This window comes from Patiria miniata, unplaced genomic scaffold, assembly GCF_015706575.1.
Source record: "Patiria miniata isolate m_02_andy unplaced genomic scaffold, ASM1570657v1 HiC_scaffold_1, whole genome shotgun sequence".
Lineage (NCBI taxonomy): Eukaryota > Metazoa > Echinodermata > Asteroidea > Valvatida > Asterinidae > Patiria > Patiria miniata.
This window is the reverse complement of record NW_024037047.1, coordinates 30,426,763-30,449,399: the sequence shown is the minus strand read 5'-3', so window position 1 is coordinate 30,449,399 and position 22,637 is coordinate 30,426,763. Positions and strand designations below refer to the sequence as shown.

General features: G+C 40.8%; 1 protein-coding gene across 2 annotated transcripts; it reads right to left on the bottom strand.

Moving 5' to 3' along the window:
- Positions 1-2,329: 2,329 nt before the first annotated feature.
- On the bottom strand, positions 2,330-22,548 carry LOC119728512 (phosphorylase b kinase gamma catalytic chain, liver/testis isoform-like). Of its 2 annotated transcripts, none has more exons than XM_038200786.1 (11): positions 22,367-22,548; positions 18,742-19,131; positions 17,884-18,053; positions 15,358-15,412; positions 14,808-14,873; positions 13,764-13,836; positions 12,842-12,932; positions 10,074-10,197; positions 8,447-8,570; positions 5,854-5,976; positions 2,330-3,979 (listed from the first exon to the last, which is right to left on the bottom strand). In XM_038200786.1, the coding sequence occupies exons 2-11, from the start codon at positions 18,834-18,836 to the stop codon at positions 3,677-3,679; spliced, it is 1,224 nt and encodes a 407-aa protein (XP_038056714.1). In that variant the 5' UTR covers positions 18,837-19,131; positions 22,367-22,548; the 3' UTR covers positions 2,330-3,676. The 2 variants fall into 2 exon arrangements, with proteins under 2 accessions (XP_038056714.1, XP_038056722.1); XM_038200794.1 differs by lacking the exon at positions 22,367-22,548 and adding an exon at positions 20,454-20,596.
- Between the last annotated feature and the right edge of the window lie 89 nt (positions 22,549-22,637).

The window sequence follows — 22,637 nt, the reverse complement described above, 5'->3', positions numbered from 1 at the left end:
CTATCATAAATTAATTTGTTCAGAACCTTATAAATATCCATGAATACATGTACATACCCAACTGAAAATATAAAAACTAAAAGTTTTCCATTTGTATCCTGAGTTCTCAAAATAAAAATTCTGACAACACACTATTATGCTTACAACACTTTCCATTCACGAAGCTATGTACCCAATTTCGCTACGGTTGCAAGCCCGGCCACTCCCATACATATGGCCATTATTGCTCCGACTTCTAATGGATTTGGATACCGTACCATAAGTTGTCCAATAATCCCAGACTAGGCCCAAAAACAAAAGTCTCCGGTTTCTGGTATGCGCGCGCGCGTCGCCATAGCCATGCGCGTCGGTAAAATGAGAAAAATTTTTTTCAATGAAAGATGATGTCTCAAAACCGCCAAACTCACTGGTTTGACTGGAATCCTGCTGCTGCACAATTTTAACGTGTTTTTAGATTGGGTTATGGTCGAGAATAAGGTTTATGTGGCCTCTCTGGACTCCCATATATATTTGCACCAAGTTTAGTCGGGCACCATTTGCAGTCATCAGCCGACATTTGAAGCAAAAAAATCAGGTAAAAAAAAAAAAAAAAGCCGCGTCGCCGCACCACTTTTTGGGCAAGCTCCATACCAGAAACCGGAGACTTTTTTTTTTGGCCCTAGTTGTATCTTTTCTATTTAGTAGACGCAAACCAGTCCACCTCCAAGTTCAATGTACATGTAAGTTACCCTAACAACTGCATAATATTCATTCTGCGTTTTCATGGCCACACATTTTGAATTTTTTCAATTGTGAATTTATCAGGCTATACTAAATTAGCAATGTATTGTACAGAAACGTTAATCATCATCAATAATTGCACATCACTCAACACGTTTTCATATGGTGGGTGTCTCCATATCTCCTTTTCAAAGACATGGTGCATGCAAGAGTACCTGTTTTAATAAGTTGAGGAGGGATATTTCAAACACCACATTCATCTCAAACTTTCAAATTAAATTAGGTTTTGCCCTTAATCAACGTATAAACACTGTATACTCGGTGTGTTACCTCCTGAGCGAAAGTTGGGCAAAATCACTCAGGTGGGACTTGAACCCAAGACCTCCTGCTTTCTAGTGCAGATGTCTTACCACTCGACCACCGAGCTAACGGGATCGGTTGGTTGGTTCGAATCTGATGTACATAGCAGCGGTACTGCATGAAGTATTCATAAGATGGAATTGTGCGTCGGGGTGATGTAAATCAAAATAGGTTTTCCCTTCGACGTATAAATACTGTATACTCAGTGTGTTACCTCCCGAGTGAAAGTTGGAAAGAATCACTCCGGTGGGACTCGAACCCACAACCTCCTGCTTTCTAGTGCAGATGTCTTACCACTCGACCACCGAGCTAACGGGATCGGTTGGTTGGTTCGAATCTAATGTACATAGCAGCGGGTACAGCATTAACTATTCGTAAGATGGAATGTTTGCGTTGGGGTGATTGCGATTGTTTTGAGCATGTTCACGTATGTACTGTACCCCTCCACTTACAGAAACATTTCACCGTCATTGCCTACAGGCGTCAGGCTTTTTAGCATTGAATGATTGGAAACATTCAATCATTTTAGAAGACTGTATAGTCCATAAACCATTGCCTTATTGGTTCTCATCAGAGAAAATGGACCAACATTGAGCCACATTCGCACAGATTCAGGCCATTCAAACCCTGAGGTTTAAAGGGACACTATAGGTCCTGGAACAGCCCAATTGGGCTACAAAACGCACTTTGAACGAGATGCTGTTAATCGGAAATAACATTGAAAAGTAGGATATAAACATCCACACAACTGTCCTTTCAAAACTGGGCGTTTTTGTGTTATTCCTGTATTATGCGTGCGAGAACCTATTTCGGCGTCCACTTTTGCGACCCCATAAATTCGAGCTGTTTGGATGCTAGTTGTGATTTCATTCGTAAAGCATTCGCCTTTTGCGGACGTTGAAGAAACCACTTTTTTTTTGCATTGGTGATTTAGTCACCGCTGTTCCCGAGACGCACAACGTGTATATCGTACACTGAGAACGACACGAAAAACATATTCGTATTCCGTCATGTCCGATGTAAACAAGCGGGGGTTTTTTCGTCTTTTCTCGGGACATTAGGTTGGTTTCATTTCAACCAGATGTTTGAAATAGGCTAAGTAAACAATCCAAAACATATAATTTTCAGGGATTTCAGAACCTAGTGTCCCTTTAAAAGAGTTCAAAAGAGAGGATTTGAGTAACCCTTCATTTCACACTCGGGCTCAATTTCAAGCTGCCAACAACTGAAAAGGACGGTATGATTTCTGTCTTTTTTTAATTCTTTGGTGTTCTGTCACTACAAAAAACCCTGGATGTGATTTTCCATAAAATAGAAGCTTCACATTACCCTAAATACGGTAACTATTACTCTGTAGTGGAATAACGTGTCATATTCATTTTTGTTTTTCCCTACTGAAAACCCAGCCCATCGGTGGAACACGTATGAAAAAGGAAACATCCTAGGCTGGGGCCAGCATTTCTGATAATTCGGCAAAACTGAAGATGTGAAGTTGTGTAGCACACATCTTATATATTTTCTTCAGTCCGAATTGACAGCAATATATCTTAACATTATGAATTGGAATATATACTTGAGTCACTTGGGAGTCGGGATTTCACTTTGCGTACATGTTGCAACGTGATTGGACTGCGATGTCTTGTCTGGTTTCTGTACACCACCACGTGCACTGATAACACATAGATGCAGTCAGCAATGGCGTATCAGTCTAAAATTCTTGCAGGGAGCACAATTTTGCCAGCTTTGATTCCCACATGAGCCTGGTTGCTGGTAGTGGAGTGAGGAGCTGGTCTTCTTTCGTGTCCGTCATCTAGGTTTCAAATGTTCGGCCAGGCTCTTGCACAGTGAACAGCCTTCTCGTTTGCCACCGCTAGATCTTACAGGCAGCACTGCTCACCAAGAAGTGGGCATCTTAGTAGGTGTGGCATGGATTGTACAGATGTTCCACATTCAGATGTTCCGAATCAGCATAGCCCCATTTGCTCATGTTCGTCTTGCATCGGCCCATCCCTGTACGAAGCCTGTTGAGGGACTTCCAGGTCTTCTAGTCGCACGTGGGACCAGGTGGTAGCTGTTCCTTGGTTGGGATTGGCAGCTGCTCGTGGTGGCGGCTCTCACTGCGTTTATTTTCCCACAAGGCTAGTCTAGTTGCTTGAGGAGACTGTGACGGTGGTTGGACTGTGTGAAGGAAGCTTTCCTTGACTTCGGGCGGTTTGGGGCTGGGTGATCATGGAAGTGACAGGGATGGCGGGTGTCCCCAACTTGCCTACTACGTTCAGATCTACTGGCAGCTGATCTACGAACTCTGGTGGAGCAACATACCAGCCAAGCTATCCACATCCGTTGGTTTTAGGCAGCCAGTGATGCATCTACAGCTGTTGTGAAGGGCGGCTGGTGATCTTGGTAAATAGGCTTACAACAGACCTTGTTTTTTTGGCACGGCAGTCAAACTGGGAGATGCACACGGTGTAATCTGAATTCTGAATTGCAAACTTTGAACAGCATTCCTTGGGTCAATTGAGTCATATGCACTAGAAGCTCATAGCATCCATCTTTAATTTTAATAAATTAAAAGAGATCTCGCTAATCTTGGGAGTCATAATCCAAACGTCACCCCCGTCCCAATGAAGGAGGGGGAGGGGCTAATGTTGGGGGAGCCCTTATTGTTCTCCTTCATGGTCTTCAGGTCCGTCTTTGGCAAGTGTTCGAAGAGCGCGGCCCGGTTCTGCACCTCGCCCTTCTTGACCCAGTGGCCGTACATGCCGAACGCGCAGGTGTCGATGACCTTACGAATGGCTTTGACCTTGTAAGGGTTCTGCCGGGCCCGGCTGATGGGGATGGAACGTTGGAGGCTTCCGCGAGACAGGCTGCAGATGACGGACACAGCCAGGACAGCAGCCTATGGGAAAAAGAAGATGGGAGACCAGACCAATATTATCGCAAGTCTTACTAACCTTAACCCTGCTGAATCCAACGGGATGCAACTATGTCATATGGGTCATTCCACCGGGTTGGGGAGCAGTGCATGTTACATCCATATTGGTTATATTATTAAAAGTATCTATGAATGATAAACAATTGCTCAACATAATATTTCTCTTAGGGTGTTTCAATACTTGAGAAAGTTTGAAATCATTTGAAAGTACTTTGACAAAAATATGAGCAAAAATGTATTAATTCTGACGTAACATTGACACCGTGTCAATGTTACATCCAAATATTCTTTTTTTGCCATTTTTTACACGTATGTAAAATATTACCCAAATTGACATTGCATATTTACAAATGGACATCTAAGCACCAAGAAAAGCTTTTGTTTTGGTATAGTCAGGGTTCAAATATAGCAGAAACAATACCTCAAGTGTGGATGTAACGGTGTAAATATCACTCAATGGAAGTGTGACATTTGGGTTTTACACCGTGTCAATGCTACGTCCACACAACTAAGCTATCATTTCTGCTCCATTTGATACCTGACTACCGTTACAAAAGCTTTTCTTATTGTGTTGCATCTATAGTAAGAAGTACACAAAGTAAATTTGGGTAATGTTTCACAGAAATTTTAACTGAACTACATTATAACGCCATGTTGGACTCCGTTGGATTCAGCAGACAACTGAAAATAAGGCACAGTGGATTGAACAGGAATCTCCGGTTGGACTCTGTTGGATTTAGCAGGGTAGTCCTGAGGAACTACTAGGGGGTTAGGGATAGTCCCAATTAAGACTTGGGATCTTAAATCTCTGACATGCAAATCAGGCATGCAACTGGGCATTTAGAAACAACAAGGAAATGCCAAACCACACAAGACTTTGTGAGAAGTAAACAATGAAGGAAATCAGCGCATCCGAGGAAAAGTTGCAGCCAAAAATAAGAAGAGGCAGAGCCCAAGCTTTTGAAATTGTACTGGTTGCCACGTTTCATAGCTACCAAAATCAGATTCTATCTTCTCTGTAGTTTGACTGACCTCTCATACGTAAAACATGTAGAACACACAGACTCTATCCTTGTGTAAATATTTCACCCATGTCAAAATTCATGGAGACCAATTAAGACACACTGGCTGTTCTTTGATTCTGTTTCTGAGTGAAAGAATTATAAGCCAGCGCATCATGACAGCTTTTCTCCCTGATAAAGTCTCAACACAAGGTCAATTATTCTAACACACTGCATTAATTGCACATCAATACAAAGTTGAAAACTTAATCAGTCAGACCACAGAAAGGAGGAACTATCACTGCAAGTAAAGTCTCAAAAGCTGTGAGGCTATTTTCCCTAGTCTCATGACTTGAATGTTGCAGTCACAAATCGTCAAGTGTCATCTTTTCAAAATTATTTTAAAAACTTTTTGAGAAAAAAAAACCTAAACAAATACATGTTTACTCGCACAAAAACATCACGGCACAAAATACAATTTTAAGTAAATAAACATCATTAAAAAAAAAAAGACATACAAAGATTTCAGATGGAAAAAAAATAAGTCCAGTGACACAGATGTCATTAATTATTTCGGAGACATCAGTTTTATTAAAAATTCCACATTGAACAACGCCGTCTCTAACTTCAATCATATGCCTATAAGTGTACCCCATGTCCTATGTAAATAATGGCAAACTTTTCCTGATGGAAGTGGTTTGTACTATGCAGTTAGTTTACATCCCTCTACACCAATCAGAATCTCTAATAAACTCTTAAGAAGAAAACTACAAGCTGATCAAACCACCATGCTCATTAAATAAACAACTTTTTTTAAAGAATGGTAGAAAATCTTACCCTGAACTTCTTCCGCGGCGTGAACACAATTTTAGGCGAGTCCGAGATTTGGAAGAATTGATGCTGCAGCGCCTCTTTTGCCGTCAACCTCTCTGAGGGATCGACAACTAGAAGGTTTCTTATCTAGAAATAAAACAAGGTATAATTTTTTTGCAAATTTACCGTAACTTCAGAATTTGTTGGCAAAATGGACCAATGTACCACTCAGATCGATTCGGAATACTGCTGCAAATTGTCCTTATGATCTCTTAAAGTTATAGTCCATCATTTGTAATTTGTGCATTTTGTTCGTTTGAAGCAACAAAAGTGCTCAAAATCTAAAGAAGGGTACTGAACAACTAACCTGATAAAGTTTCAGCTCAGCTTCAGCTGTATATTCCGAGAAAGACAGCATTCTAGGATCTCAATTTCAAATCAAAAGTTGCTGAATCATGTTTTGAATTGCGCCTGAATTCAGCGTCCAAGGCACGTTCTCGCTGAGCCGAATGCAGCTACGCGATGTCGCGCACTGATCTGACGAATTATAGCAACCGGGGGTGCGTGTGCGTCGTGCCAATGCTTGCGCGCACTTCGCCGAATAACAAAACGAACTACTAATTTAAATTTTCCTACGGTGCGTCTTAAGAAGCACCGTTGGAAAGGCCTTCTTTTGTTGATTACTTCAAAATGACAGCTTGCCAGAAAGAATAATTTCACAGGGAGTTTAGTCCCCTTACTATCTTTCAACCAAGTATGTTTTTCAACAATAATTACGCAAGCTACTTTTCGGATAGCTGCAAATGAGGACTATAGCTTTAAATGGAATCAAATTAAGTTAAACATTGACATGTGTACAATTTGAAGCTGCATGCTCTTGGACAACATGGCATAACAACCAATAGAATTTTTAGAAGCTTAGGGGTATTGTCTGTCCTCGTATGTAATAATAACGCTAGGCATGCAACTGGAAATTTAGGAAAAAAACCAAGGAAATTCCAAACCACGCAAGACTTTGTACAGTGTTTTTCAATTTGTATTGGCATTCATGAAAACTTAAAAACAAGGAAATCAGCGGATCCGAGGAAAAGTTGCACGCCTGTCATGCATATTAATAAAGCGTTTGTACATGTATCCATCGATTGGTGCTCAAGCCGCTACATAATTATTACCCTGCTCATTGGGCTAATGAAACATTCCAAATACCATCTCAGCTCCCTGGAGAGTATACAGCTCGATGCTGCCATTTTGGCGCAAAGCAGCTACAATCAACCACAATAACCATCTCTGCCCTCACAGGTGCCCATTTACTCCTGGGTGGAGAGAAGCAATGAGTGACAAAGTGCCTTGCCTGAGGACACACGCACTACAACCCCAGGCTGGACTCGAACCCACAACCTGCAGAATTACCCGCAGACCATGAACTCAATGCTCCAGACCACAAGGGCAATGTTGACCATGCTGGAATAGTTGAGGCACCACTCTGTGACCTCTACTCATCAAGGGTGTTTTTATGTTTAATAATAAAAAAGCATAGAAAGAGTCCTAACAAGAATTGTAAATGTCTTAAGGCCATAACCCTAACCGAACTCAACCTATCAAAGTTCAACAGCAGGTTTTGTTTAAAGGGAATGTACATCATTGGCTTTTGCTGTAATTTTCAGAAATGAACTATTTGAGGGGTTAGTATAATAGATCAAATATTGTTACACTGACATGTTTGAAGTTTTGTGTTCGAAAATGCTGGAAAAACCAAGAAAAACATAAATGTTCAAGTAGTCTGGTTCCTTGACTCCACTAAAGATAAAATGGATCAATTTATAGATGCCGAAAAATTGTAAGGTAAGGGAACCAGTCCAGCTGGCCTGCACCCATTCATGAACATGTAGCCAATAGCAAACTAAATTTGGACTGGAAAAAAAGTGTAAAGTTGGAGCAGTAGTTGAAAAATAGTTAGGTTTTTCCAACGGTGGTCGGCCGACCACCGTTGGAAATGTTTACAAAAATACCATTTTCTTGAAAATGACTTCACACCAGGCGCCATTATTTTACAGGATGCTTTAGACTGTCATTTACCAACATCCTAGTAAGGTGTTTTGTAAAAACTTGGTTGTTTTATTTTTCGGTGTTTGCCAATGTTGTATATTCCCTTTAAATCTATTGGGATAGGTACAGTACCCCTAAACTGATGGTCTTTTACACTGGGGTTGGCATACCACCAGAAACTAAGTCCAACAGTGTGTGTGTACAATTTCCCATGTGGTTGTTGGAATTTGCCAGAATGGGTATGGTTCCTAGTAAATTAGGCTGGGGAGTTTGGGTTAAAGCCCTTGGCTACAGCTGGGATAACACACGCCGCTGCAGCCGCTAGCCAGTGGCTTCCATAGGCGTGGGTGTTATTCCCTGCTGAAGCCAAGTGTTTTCAGACACGGCCTTAGAGTTATGACTTACAGTTTACCGTCATTGCCAAATCTCATTAAGGCCGTGTCTGAAACGGGCTTCCAGAGCTACGGCTACGTCTATTGTCAGCGTATTTTCAATGGGCGCAGACCTAGACCTAGCTCTAGACAGCTGATTCGGATGCAGCCTAAGATTGACTGGTGGAGGGGGAGCTTACCAAGTCTTTAGCTGTTTCACTGACGTCCTCCCACTCTGGACTGCCAAACGAGTACCGCCCCTCCATGATGCTTCGCAGCATGATCACTTGACGTCGATGCCAGAACGGCGGACATCCAACTAGACTGGATGAAAAACACGGCAGGGATTCATTTGTATTAGATTTGCTTGTGGATTTATTTACACAAAAGTGATAATTGATTCAAAGTTCTTTATTGCAATTTATGCAATCTGGACATGAAAATGTTAGGAGAAATACGATTCTGCTATGCCAGGGGCAAGAATATGCCAGCTTGTTTGTCAAGAACCCTCAGGTGTCGAGTCTCCGAAAACAACTCTTGAAATTACAAAAAGGGTAGGATGTACATGTTCATAATATGAACTGTTCTTGACAATACAAAGGGCCAGTCATATACATGCAGGCATGCAACTGGGAATTTAGAATAAAAAACGAGGAAACTCCAAACCACACCAGACTTTGTACAGTATTTTTCAATTTGTAATGGCATTCATGAGAAGTAAAAAAAAGAGGAAATCAGCAGATCCGAGGAAAATTTGCTTGCCTGCATATAGAAGTTGCCTTCTCAAGCAACAGTATTTTAATAGACCTAAGATCTAATGACGTCACAATTTGTTGGCTCTCATAGGAGAGTGCATGCATGCACACGTACGCAAAGTGTGTCGTCATTAGGACTATTGAAATGTATTGTCTAAGACTTCACAGAAAGTATCATATGTGAACTGTATGTCAAATAGATACACACATATACTTGCCTGTATGAATTGTTATAGAATTGCAACGGTTTCTTATGATTTAGGTAGGAACGTTAAAGGGAATGTACATCATTGGCTTTTGCTTTAATTTTCAGAAATGAACTATTTGAGGGGTTAGTATAATAGATCAAATTATTGTTACACTGACATGTTTGAAGTTTTGTTTTCGAAAATGCTGGAAAAATCAAGAAAACAAAAATGTTCAAGTATAGTCTGGTTCCCTGACTCCACTGAAGAGGAAATGGATCAATTTACAGATGCCGGAAAATTGTACGGTAAGGGAACCAGTCTAGCTGGCCTGCACCCATGCATGAACATGAAACCAATAGCAAACAAAATTTGGACTTTAGAAAATGGTAAATTTGGAGCAGTAGTGAAAAATAATTAGGTTTTTCCTATTGTGGTCGGCCGACCATCGCTGGAAATGTATACAAAAATAGAACTTTCTTGAAAATGACTTCACACCAGGTGCCATAATTTTACAGGATGCTTTAGACTGTCATTTACCAACATCCTGTAAGGTATTTCGTAAAAACTTGGCCGTTTTATTTTTTCTATGTTTGCAAATGTTGTATTTTCCCTTTAAGTATGACTAGAATTTTGCACCAAATTCAAACTCGGTCAGGCTAGGGTCCACGGTCCTTGCCTTCCTTCTCTGTGACCCGGGTTCAAATCCCACCAAACTCATCATGTGGATAAGGTTTTGTTGCTACCTCATGCAATGGGTTCTCCCACAGATAATTTTTACTTTTTGGTGACCATTTGTTCATTGTCATCACTGCAGCTGTCTCTTTGTTTAAAATGCCTTGTTTTCGATACCAGAAATAAATAGCGTTAACAATGACAGCACTCACAGTGTGTACATGATGACCCCACAGGCCCAGAGGTCAATCTCCTTTCCGTAACCTTTGACACAGTCTAGGTTCATACTGCACTTTAACGTCTCGGGTGCCATGTAGCCAGGAGTACCACATAACTCTGGAAAATTGAAAGAAAATCATACACAAATCCACAGTATTAACAAAAATTTAGGGTTTGAACGATTCAAAAGCTGCAATGTGTTTTTATCCATCAGATTTAAAGGGCCCATGTAATGAATTTTCTTTTTTAATGCAATCCCTTTAGTGCACCTTTATGTCCCATAATTTATTTTTATTGTCAATCTTCATTTGTGATGCGATCACGCTAAATGAGTTGTTTGTCGGGAACTTTCATTTAGAGATTCAGGCCTAAATAAATAGGGCCACTTTATCACATCACTTCATCACATCTCTTGGTGTTCTGACTTCCATCATTTCTGAACTAAAGATGGTACCAGCATGCGATTTTCACAGCAGTAATGCTGCTCTTGAGATTGTGCTCTTTTCAAATCTGTAACAAAAAAAATTGACCAAGGTCGACAAACAACTCATTTAGCTTGATGGCATCACATTTTTTTCATTTTCAAGGGTGTTTTGATGCCTTTTTGGTATATGCTGATACGATTTCCATATTACATGTGCAAAACTGGAAAGAAATTTCAGTGTTACAGCTGCTCCGTCATCAGAATTGTTGATGCCCTAATCATAGAATATTTTATTATAGGTAAAAAAGCTGACTTAACAATTTTAACCAAAAAAAGATGTCATGGTTTTCAAACATTTCGGAGGAATGGACATTTGTACAAAATAAGTCCCAGTGTAAACTTCATGTCATGGACCCTTTAAACGGAACTGTGTATATGAAAACAGGCGATGTAGGAAGATTCAAAACTTGAAAACCAATCCCAAAGAAAGATTTCAGAAGAAGCTTTATTTTGGGAGATGATAAGTGCATTTCCATTTGTTACTGGACTTGAGGTTGACTTGTGGTTGACATTTATGTGGCCGTGACGGGGACAGGCCCTGATTAAGTGTTTTGTAGGCCCTAGGCACAAGTGTTCTGTAGGCTCCGCCCTAGGCATCGGCACCAAATTCATGTTGATCCTATAAAGTACAAATAAAGCACTGTACAAATCAAGCCAGTCCAAACTTGGGTTGTTACATACATGTGTATCTTGATCAGAACTAGTGCGAGTGCGAAGCCTAAACAGCGTTGGGTTCGGGGCCCGTTTAAGGGGCCATAAAAAAATGGATTCCAGATGCTCTGTGGTGCGATCTGAGGCAGGACCACTTTAACCAGTTAAAACCTAAAGATCATCATTCAAACATTTTCGAGTTTGGAGTCATTGAATAAGGCTGGGCCCAGTACAGTGCCTACAGTGCCTATTGGATAATCTGGGCCTAGGGACGTAGTGAGACTTGTGAAAATTCTAGACTTGAAAACCAGCTTCTACTATGTGTGAAATGACGTTCACAATGTGCAGTGGTAAATATCTCTTGTACTGAATACTGGAAGAGATGTTTCAGAACATTTAACATTTGGGAGATGATTTCTTAATGTAGTGGATACAAGGGCGCCCTCGCTTGCAGGAATTGTTTCGCGCGCTTTAGAACAGCAAGCACATTTTCCATGTACCTTTTCACAACTACTGGTCTCACTTTCATCGGTCTTGTCTTGTATTTGAACCGGGCAGTTTGGAGAAAGACCTACTGTAGTATTATCATTGAATACCCTGGAGTGGGTGAGTTGAGACACAAATTATAAGTCATTTGTTTTGTGTGATTTTACGACTCGTTTTACCTCGTCGAAATGTACATTAACTGTGCATAATGAGTGTGTACGTTGCATTTCGTTTAGTATGTGTAGTGCTATGCACAGTTATACATGCATTGAAGTAGACATGCTGCACATGTATTGTACTCGCATTGTAATCACATGTATTGTATGCACATGTGCAGTATAATTGTGACCTGTTCTGTCAAAAGCAGACGCTTCTGGGCGGAGTTGAAATTGAGATAGGGCCAAAAAACGCTGTGGGGGTGATTTTTATCGATTTTCAAATTTTTGCATATTTGTAATCCTGAACATGTCTAAAATATATTATAAAAGTTTGAAACCCTAATTTGAACTCTACATATACTATTTTTGATGATTTTTATAAGGTATATCAGTTAAAGAAATAACTGTTTTGTGACGTTCATTTTCTCCGTTTTCTACTTTTCGACACAATGAACTTCAAAATAGCATAACTTTGCGCAGGAATGACCGGTTTCAAAAATTAAACCACCTATTAAAAGGAAAAAGAACATATGTTAACAATATGTAAAAATATCATTTTCGACCTTATGCCCAGAAAAGTCTGATTTTGACAGAACAGGTCACAATTATCCATGTAGGGTACATGTACATGTATTTGTGAATCTTTTATTTATTTATCTAGGGTGTCTTTTCAAGAGGTTAGAGGTGTCTTATTGGAGTCTTTTTGAGTGGAATTTTGTTGGGAGATGTACACATGACAGAATAAATTGAGTTGCTGAAACTGAGTGAGTCAGAGTTTTCTGTGGGTGTCGCATCAGCCTACCTCTCTACCGTCGCCTGACCAGGGATCCAGATCCCTACCCCCCGTTGCGGTACACACATCGACAAACACAGGAGCTACGCAAGTAGTGACCCCCACATTAACCCTAACTCCCTCTAGGGGGTGTGCAAAATCGTATTGAAATTGGACGGAGGATTCAGGACTGTTATTAGGGGTGTGTACCTGTCAGTGGTTTCTTTTCATTGATGACAGCAGCCATGCCAAAGTCTGATATCTTCACTATCAGATTTTCCTTCAGTAAAATATTCTCTGGCTGTGGAACATAAAAATAAAGAAAAATAGATTAACGCAATTAACTCTTTCAGTGCCCGCGAAATTTGAAAAGTTTAACCCTAAAGTGCCCAACTTCGAGCGTTTTTGTTAATTGTTCGAAATTCTGTAAAAAAAAAAAGTAATTAATATACCTGAAAAAAATCACTGCAAAGTTCTGTTTTAAACTGCTTTAACTTAACGATTATGGATGCTATAAATAGATACACATTCATGCTTACATGAGCCACTGAATTCAATTGATGTGCCCTCTTAGATCCAATGAGTACAACTCTACCAACCCTAACCCCCCCCCCCCAGTAGTTCCTGATAGGACCACCCTGCTAAATCCAACAGAGTCCAACCGGAGTTTCCTGCTCAATCCACTGTGCCTTATTCTCAGTTGTCTGCTGAATCCAACGGAGTCCAACTTGGCGTTATAATGCGGTTCAGTTGCCTGCTGAATCCAACATTTTGCATCAGGAATATACAAAGGGGTCTCCTGCTCAATCCAACAGGCTCCATCGGGTATATGACATAGTTAGACCCTGTTGGATTCAGCAGGGTTAGGGTGGTTTAGGGTAGACTATAAACTAATTTGGCAAACAAAATGAGAAGCCATGTTGAGGTTGAATCACGTCTGCGCGCATGCTGCATGCATGCATTCTTAAAGACGAGGCACGCTTTCTTAGAGACAATACGCGTGCGCATTTCGGTAACCCTATTGGTCAATGGAGCCCGGAGTGCATGCGTAATACCTGAGCGCGACTCGCGCAAGGCTGGTTCCACCTCAGAAAATGGCTGTCGCCAAGTTAGTCTTTTAAAAAAAGTTTACCTTGATATCTCTGTGGACTATGCCATGGTCATGGATGAATTGTATAGCAACTAGAATCTGTCTCATGATATTCCTGAAAATGGCAAACAAAACAAAAAGATCTTCGTTTCATACAATGATAACAAATAAACACAGAATCCATAGGAAGTTGGCTGGAGACTTTAGGGAAGACCGCAAACTTAATCAAGCAGTAGACTCTAGGTTGAACCCTGAGGTACCCCATGAAACCTTGTAAAACCTCAAGTTACTGTCTGTTTAATTTTGCATTCTCCCCTTGCCTTATTGAATGTGGACAGGCAAAATTGTCCCAAGTTCTAAGACTTCATTTGTTTCTATGTCAAAAAAACACTTACTCCTTTCCTTTTCTGACAAACAAGGCTGACTGGCAAGACTAACACAAGTTGGAGTCAGTATTGGGGTCAGTATTTCTGCATGCAGTAGTGTCGTAGCAATGTAAACAACTTAACTAGTAATAAAGTTGAGTGGCATCACCAGACCAATTTAAAAGGGTGGGGTGGGGGAGGGTTTGAGAAAAATTTGCCAGGTAGCCAGGAATTGTTTTTTGATAGGTAACACGGACACCTCAAAATCAGAAGGTGGGGCCAGGTGGGGCCGGGGGGGCCGGGGGGGGGGGGGGGGGGGGGGGATAGGAGGGGCAAGCTGAAAAACACCATCTGTCCAAATACATTGGGAGCACTGTTCAAAACAAATGATCTTGCATGTTATCGCTAAACACAATTTTGCTGAGAGCACTATAATTTTACCGACTAAAACAACTAATCGGGAGGGGGGGGGGAGTTTAGATGACACCCCTCCATGTCCCTCCACCTTGTAGCGACACCCATGAATGTAGGTTGACCCTGGCTGAATATTCATCAAAGCAAGAAGCTGTGTGAGCTACCTTCCACACTTGTCCGACTCTGGACTGTCAGTCAGATGTTCAGTCGTGTAAACAGAATTGTCTTAACATTCACATTATGCAAGCTGGCCTAAGCACACGATAAACAGTACAAACTTTTGACGCAAAAGTCACAAATTTCTTACCTAGTTTTCTTTTCAGAAAGTGTGACGAATTTGGTGAGATAGTCAAACAGCTCACCCTCGGGACACCTGACAAAAATGAATGAAAACGCAAATCAAAATTCTCAGAATAAGATTTTGAAAGCACATATTGTGTAGTTCACCAAACGAATTCAAAAAGGAAATTAAGGCAAAGGATGCGTACCATCTTTTGAGAAGTTCTGTCAGGAGGAATTAATTGAAATAGCCTTATAGAGTACTGAAGTGTGACGTCATTTAGAACCGGGAAGTGTAGAGAAAACGAATGGAGCGCGCGCGCGTGTTGGTTCACAGGCTGAATGACGCGCTAATGCCTTTTACACACATAGTTGTGCGCGTGATGTGTTCACTTCAGTACTCTATACAAGTGGATTATCAGGGTCCTCTTATGCTACACAGACTTTCAAATTATTCTTGCTCATCCCCGTAATTATACAAACTAATAAAGACACATTCTGTGCCAGTCAAGTTTCATTTTGCTCACTATAAAATATTTTTATCAAAGCATTTGTAAGGATGAAATACATGTACTCACAGTTCGAATACCATGAAGAAGTAAGATGGAGTCTCGATGAAGTCAAACATTTCAACTACAAGCAACAATCAGAAATGAAATCAAAGTTAAAGTGAGTTCAGTCCAATCCCATCCTCTTCCAGTGACTGTGCAAACGGTTATATTTTGTTTACCTAGTATATAATCATAACAACTACTGAGTTTATCCTGCATGACATCATCATAACTAGAATCATGTGCGTACTGTTTATATTAATCATCATCAGCATCATTTCCTGTGCTATCGTACTTCCTTGTGTTTACATCACAACTGTTATGCCTTGTACGCCAATGGACATATCCCAAATTCAAAACCAAATAAGGGTACAACATGTATGGGAATGACCCTAACCGCCCTGAATCCTTCAAAATCCTCTTTGCCAAAGTGGAGGAATTTGGAGGGTTGAGGTTACATGGCAAAAGTGCGTAACTGATTTCATAGGATGCACTTTGTCAAGGTCTTGGGCCGGACCTTGTGTTGTTTTTGCTTGGCCATGCATAAATATAGGCCTGGATTATGCTTGATTGAAATCCTCTGTACTGCTCAAGGATGTCACTGACCAAGCCTCAACATATATTGACAGTCACTGCCGCAGGATTTTGCAGGATTCAGGCAGTGGTCACCCCTCCATGGACCATATTCAAGAAATAATGGAGGAATTTGCAGGATTGAGGCTATATGCTATTTTTCCATGAGGCCAATTGGAGGATTTTGCAGGATTGAGGCTACATCCTAGCAAAAAGGCCAAGGGAGTTAGGGTTAAATCGCTGGTGTAGTCGTGGCGTCATTCAGAGGTCAACTCAGTGCAAGCATGGTTGCTGGTTCGCGCGCACTGCAATGGCCCAGTGAACACCGTGGCTTCGCTATGGCTGTTGTGAATCCATTTCATAATTGCCTTGATTCTCCTCTCTGAAGCCAATATAAGTACAACTGTGGTTGTAACTAGTGTGGCGACAATCTGCTGAAAGACAGTGAACCATTTTCAGGTACTAATTTGTGAAAATGCTCTGTAAAAGTAGGATGTCAAATTGCTGTCTGTTATCGTGTGTGTTAAACGCATGTGTTAACCCTGCGCAGCGTTTACAAGAAATTTTTATCCGAAGTCGCCAACTGCGTACCTTTGGGACGCAGGTACTTCCCTCACTACGCAAGACCCTATCCATGTCAAAACAACAAAAAGCCACGTGCCAGACTGTGTCCAGGCATTTGCCAGACAGGGCACTTAAAAGATAATTGACTGGTGGCTGCGGTTTGCAGCTATGAAGGGAGATGGCTGTGTCAAGTTACAGGTGTTTATATATGTTTCAATGAGACTTGGCAGGAGGCCTGGTCCCAAGGTTGTTGACACTGCTCGGGTGAAACCCTGGCTGCAAAGTTCATTGAACCAGCTGATTTGGCATGGGTTGAATGAAGATTAGATGGAAGGTGAACGTCATTGACCCTCAATTTTTTTTTTTCCCAAAAAATTCGGTCACCTGCGTACCCGGGGTACGCAGGTCACTCCGCGCAGGGTTAAGAAATGTGTGTGAACTGTTGTCGAGGAAGTGAGCTTGACTTGGGGAGGAGGTGACGTCACACTTTCTCAGCACATACGCCTACATGACCAAGTTTTGCACGTGATCAAGCTGAAGGATTTCTATGCGATATCCTGGACCATGGTATGTGCACCTTGCATGTCAACGGATGGGTTTTATTTGTGTTTTGGGTACAAACTTTGGCTAATGATGACTAATCCTGTTCACAAAATACTGTGAAGGATATGAAAGCAGTGGGTAGCCCACCACCATTGTCAATAATTGTAAATTGAAGAGTAATGATCTCACTGCAAAAACTATTCGGGATGGGGAGGAGAAGGGTGACCAATCGATACAGCAGTATTACCAGAAATGAAAAAGAAACAAACCAAATATTTCATAAGGCCTTTTCACACTAGACAAATCTCAGGGTCAACGCGAGGTTGAGGTAAAGAGTTGAAAATATGCAGCGTTTCACACTTGACCATTTTTATTCCCATGCCAACCCTGCGTCAACCCTGAGATCGATTGATCCCCCCGGGTTGAACTCAACCCTGGTCTGATTTTCAACCCAGGTTGAAAGTCTCGCTTGGGTTCAAAACAGCACTAACTGAACAAAATAAGCTCGGTTTGCACGAAACAAGTTTGAAAAAATGCGGGGTTGAACGCAGGGTTGACAAATCAAAACTCTACCCCGGGACGGCACTGGGTTCGCCCAGGGTTGAGTTCAACTCGGGTTGAGAGGCTCTAGTGTGAAAAGGCCTTATTGTAGACCCTAAAATGTCAGGTCTACCCCTGCCACTATCTCAATGCAGCCAGAAGAGGGCGCCCAAATCGTGTTTGAATGGGTATTAAAGGCATTATTGGGCCAGGAAAATAATGGCCCACAACTGATTTTATCCAGGAATAAACTCTGAACAGTCTGGGCTATTTGCCTGCCACTGCCTAAATACAGCCACTAGAGGGCGCTCTGACTTAGCAATGACTTCTTACTGATGTTGGTGTGTTTGGGCGGGCCAGACAGCTGTCGTAGGATGGCCACCTCATTTTCGTACTCCTCTTTAACGGCCTGGGACTCGGTCTGGGTGATGTCGATGATCTTGACAGCGTAGAACTGGCCGGTGTCCCGTTGGATGCACTTACGGACAGTGCTACTGACGCCCCTGTATAGAGATTCACAAATAGGACATACTTAGAACGATTAAGGTCAGCAGTGGAGGAAAGGATTCTGCAAAGTGGAAAAGGGTGTTCACCGCAGACAAAACATACAGTACCTAGAAAGATGTGCATTGACTGTCTGTCCTGTCTTTTTGTAGCAATTTTTTTTCCGATTCTTCCGGTTCACCGGATCATCGGACGTACATATCGGACAGGTGTGCGCTGAAAATAGGACCGTATACCGGGCGACCGGATGAAATCAAACATGTTTGATTTTTTGCATCCGATTTCACCGGATCAGATGTCAGCGGAAGGGTGTGCGGGCAGCACTCCGATTTCACTGGACGCGATATATATTCATGTTAACCAATCAGATTCACGAAGGAAGTCACATGATTCAAAATTTGACGGCTGCCATTTTGTCATCATGTGACTGATCGTCATGTGACTGATCATCATGTGACTGATCATGTGACTGATTATAGAATGAAATCAGGCATGTGTGTGGGTAAACGTTGTGTGCAGCCTCCAGCTCTTTCCTGGTTATTAATGTTGCAACATGGAGGAAGGAAAACAGAAGTATAGGAGTGCATGCAAACTGAAATGCAGTGTAGAAAGTTGTCTTCGATTTCCTTATTACTAATTCAAATTATTACAATGTGTCTCAAGGAAATTATCATTTTCTCCACTCACCTGCCGAGCAATTTCTTGGTGACATACTGGCTGTGGAAGACATCGCCATACTGCGCGCCCAGGAGGATATCTGCATCCGTCTCGTCCATCGTCATCCTTGCTCAATCTTAGAGTTGAAAGCCTCGGACGGTGATGACAATACGCCTACATGGCCACATCTCATTCCAAGATTCTTTAATATCCGAGTTCTGCTTTAAGAGTATCAGGATTGGAAAGCTACTAGGGAAGGCTGTCTCCATGACAACCGGTTGTCATAGTGACAGGGCATCAGAGTAGTAGTACATCACAGAATTGGGGATTTGATCCACTGATCAGTCCTTTAGACAAGTAAACCGGTCCAGCTTGTGTGTAACTGGCAGCATAGGTGGTGTTGCAGTTTCTCCAACTTTTCTGTAGGATGCATGACAAGAAAATTTAGCACACATTATGCACGCAATTTTTACCATTAGGCCCTTATCCTCCCAGATCTCCATCACGACGCCTTTGAGGATTTTGAAGGTTTCAGGAAGATACAGCCCAGCTACTATCAGATTTACCTAAGTACTTTGCATGGAACTTAAAAAGTTACATACAAATAATGTGCCAATAACCTTTTCTGCACAGAAGTAGATTTTCGAGGATGCACGGAGCTGAGGTTAAAAAAATGCTTTGTGTTTTCAGGGTTTAACAAATTTAGTTGAGTGCTACTACTTTTAGGTTTTTTTTTCAATGGGCAATATAATGTTTTCTGGGTCGAGAGTCTAAAATTAGCACACCTAATCACAAATTGCCTTTGGAAATTAATATAGTACAGTATCTGATGCTGTATTTTTTCACCATACATAACCTCAACGCTGGTGGTCATTCATCACAGATATGATTCAACAAATGAAAGATACAATTCCTTCATCACAGATATAATTAAACAAATGAAAAATAACATTGCAACTGAATAACATTTCCCAATTGGACAAAAACTCACAATTGACTTTGTGCACAGCAAAAAGATTCAACATTCTTTCCAAAAATATACTTGATAATCAGCACATTATGTATTTTTAGCGGATCCGTTTTTTGTGTGACATTCTCTATCAGGAAATAAGAAAGCCAAAGCTCACCATTGGCATAACTCAAAGGTCATGTAAACACACCGCAAACAGCATCACACATAATAATCAGCAACAGATGTGGAGAGAATGTAGTATCCTGACGCCTTTTTAAATTTTAGCGTTGTGTATAAAGTCTATGGCGCATCAAGACAAATTTATTTCAAGTATTTCCTAACAACATTGGAAATCTTTCTCAGTCCCAGATTCATGTCTTTTCAACATATTTGCAAAAACTAACCTTTACTGAGATGATATATGAAGAAAAAAGTGGCGTCAGGATATGCAACATTCTTTCCACAGATATCTCAAGGCTCAAGATAAGTATATACATGCACATAAACAACCTGCTCTCTTTTGTATTCCTTTTAATCGCCAAAGTCTCAGACTCGCAATGCAAACACAAAGCATTTGAAATCTAAGACAGATTGAGTTACTAAAACTCTCCCAGCTAGAACAATCATACAAAATCAAGCTGGATTTAGCAACTATTGTTTAAAGCACTTTGGTTATTATACACAACTTCAAAACAGTTTGTCTCCATTTTTCACCTAAGGAATACAAGCAATACATCTCAATGAGCTAAGAACCCAGTTCTGTTTTTAATTAAGATGAGCACGGACTTACCACAGTAGCACACCCAACATGCACGAGTCCATATCAGATAAATTCAATCATGACTATGACCACAGAGAAAGAAATACATTTGCCCAATTCTGATCAAATTTCCAGAGATTCACATTCACACGTCCAATGCAATACAACTGTCCAATATGATAATTCCAACAACACAACAAACATCACCAGACATGCCAATTCAGCAGCTTCCACCTATTACATAACAGGCTGTCCTTATTAGCATATAACTGTGATATGACTGGTCAGAACCTTGCTCATTTGCATGTAGCTGACCAATGCAGCTCAGCCATTGGTCTGTCTCAGGCTGGCCTGTGGCATACCTTAGGACACACCCCTACTATGTATGTTTTTCAGGTTACACAACAATGGGGACTGTGCACATGGCCAGACATGTGCAACTGATTGTACATGTACATGTACATGTGGCCATATCATATCGCTGTGTGATGTGGCACAATGTGTCTATCACCTGCGCTTCAGCTGAGCCGAAGGAGGTTTTGTCATGAATTAGAGACTGTCTGGATATAGTGTCCCACTGTCCCTGAAATTCAGGGATGTCTGAGAAATGGAAACAGTAGAGTAACAGATTTCAGTCAAGAAAATTCATATAAAAACAGAATGACTTTGACATGTTGGGTTCAATGACCTAATTAATAAACAGGTTACTTTCATTACATTACTCGAAAATCAGGCACAGTGATGATCAGAATTGATTAGTCCAAATATTTTGAATATCTTGTAATTTGTAGACAACGAGAGATTCCAGATGGAACATACATTAAACCATAGAGCAAGAAACTTTCTTGCTCTATGATTAAACATTGCATGCTCCAGTACTGGTCTGAAAATACAGCAATATAATCACCACACTAGGACACCTATGTGTAAAACATTGCACATTTTGGAAGAGAATTAATATTTGTCCATAACTAATACATGTACCAAGTTATGGTTTCGAAATGAATGGAATTTTAATATTAGTGTCTACAATTTAAGTACAAGAATAGAAAATAAAATGAGGAAAAGGACTATAAATAATCCAACAAACTCTCTTTAATTTAAAACCTACTTTGACATATTCAAGTAGACTAGTTCAGGAACTTCTTAAAAAATAAGATGATTAGATGTTTACGTTGGGCGCATTCGGTCGATGTGCGCCATCGGTCGATTGCGTTGCGCTATCGGTCGATCATGACGCTATCACTCAGTCGATCCCGCTGCCACCAGTACAACACCATTTCTTTCTAATTTACAATTCTGGAGGATTTTTTAATTTAATGTTAAGTAAAGTCTGAGATATCCTACAGAATCAACCGATTGTGCCCAACATATACAAACAAATAAGGAAGATATTTATAATAGGCCTACAACAACACAAATTCATAATACAAAGAAATGATTTTTCTTTCAGGTTTTAGCAAAATCAGCACAAATAAACATCCATGACAACAGAGGACTGACACTGAGTGACAGTGACATTTTCACTAGTTTCAGTTTCACTAGCTGGTCTCTGCGTCTTTTGGTGTTGGTAGAACCATCTGAGAACTAGACCCATTACCATTAACCATGCTAACATAACAAGCTTGTACGACAGACCACATCCCAAATGTCAACATGTATTCTACATTCTAGCGCCCCAGTTAGTACTAGTATCTGAGAACCATAATTTCTTTCAAATCTTTGGAGGGTTTCAAGGTAAACACCTTCCCATTGCGCCCATATAGTCCATGCTCCATACTATTACTAATGCCATGGTACAGTTAGTCTGTATGCTAATTTTTAAAGGCCAAATTCCAATAACCGGATGAACCAGCGCGTAGTTTCCTTGATGACTCCGATGTACCTATTCAATTTGTCAATTTAAGTCTAATTAAACGCAATGAAAATTAACACAAACTGACCAAATAGCACATGCCAGTACGTGAAGCTGAGACGTGGTCGTCTTCAAAGACTCCTCGACATTGCTATCTACATCTCAATTTGATTTACTACTTTATTTTTCTAAATTTATTCGACAGTCGCCGACGTATTAATTTCCTCATTTGTCATGTTTGTGTGTGAATGGTGTTTAATGCAATGTGTTACGTTACGCACGGTACGGGTCACAGTTCATCGAACTTTTCCTTTTCAACCTCGTTTCTATGTTTACAAGATAGATATACACAATGCCCC

Excerpts from the sequence above, each read along its gene's own strand:
- LOC119728512 (XM_038200786.1), bottom strand. The coding sequence starts at position 18,836 with ATGACGATGGACGAGACGGATGCAGATATCCTCCTGGGCGCGCAGTAT. Across the intron at positions 13,837-14,807 it reads CTTTCTGAAAAGAAAACTAG|GAATATCATGAGACAGATTC; the intron begins GTAAGAAATTTG and ends TGCCATTTTCAG. Across the intron at positions 5,977-8,446 it reads GTGAAACAGCTAAAGACTTG|ATAAGAAACCTTCTAGTTGT; the intron begins GTAAGCTCCCCC and ends TTTTATTTCTAG.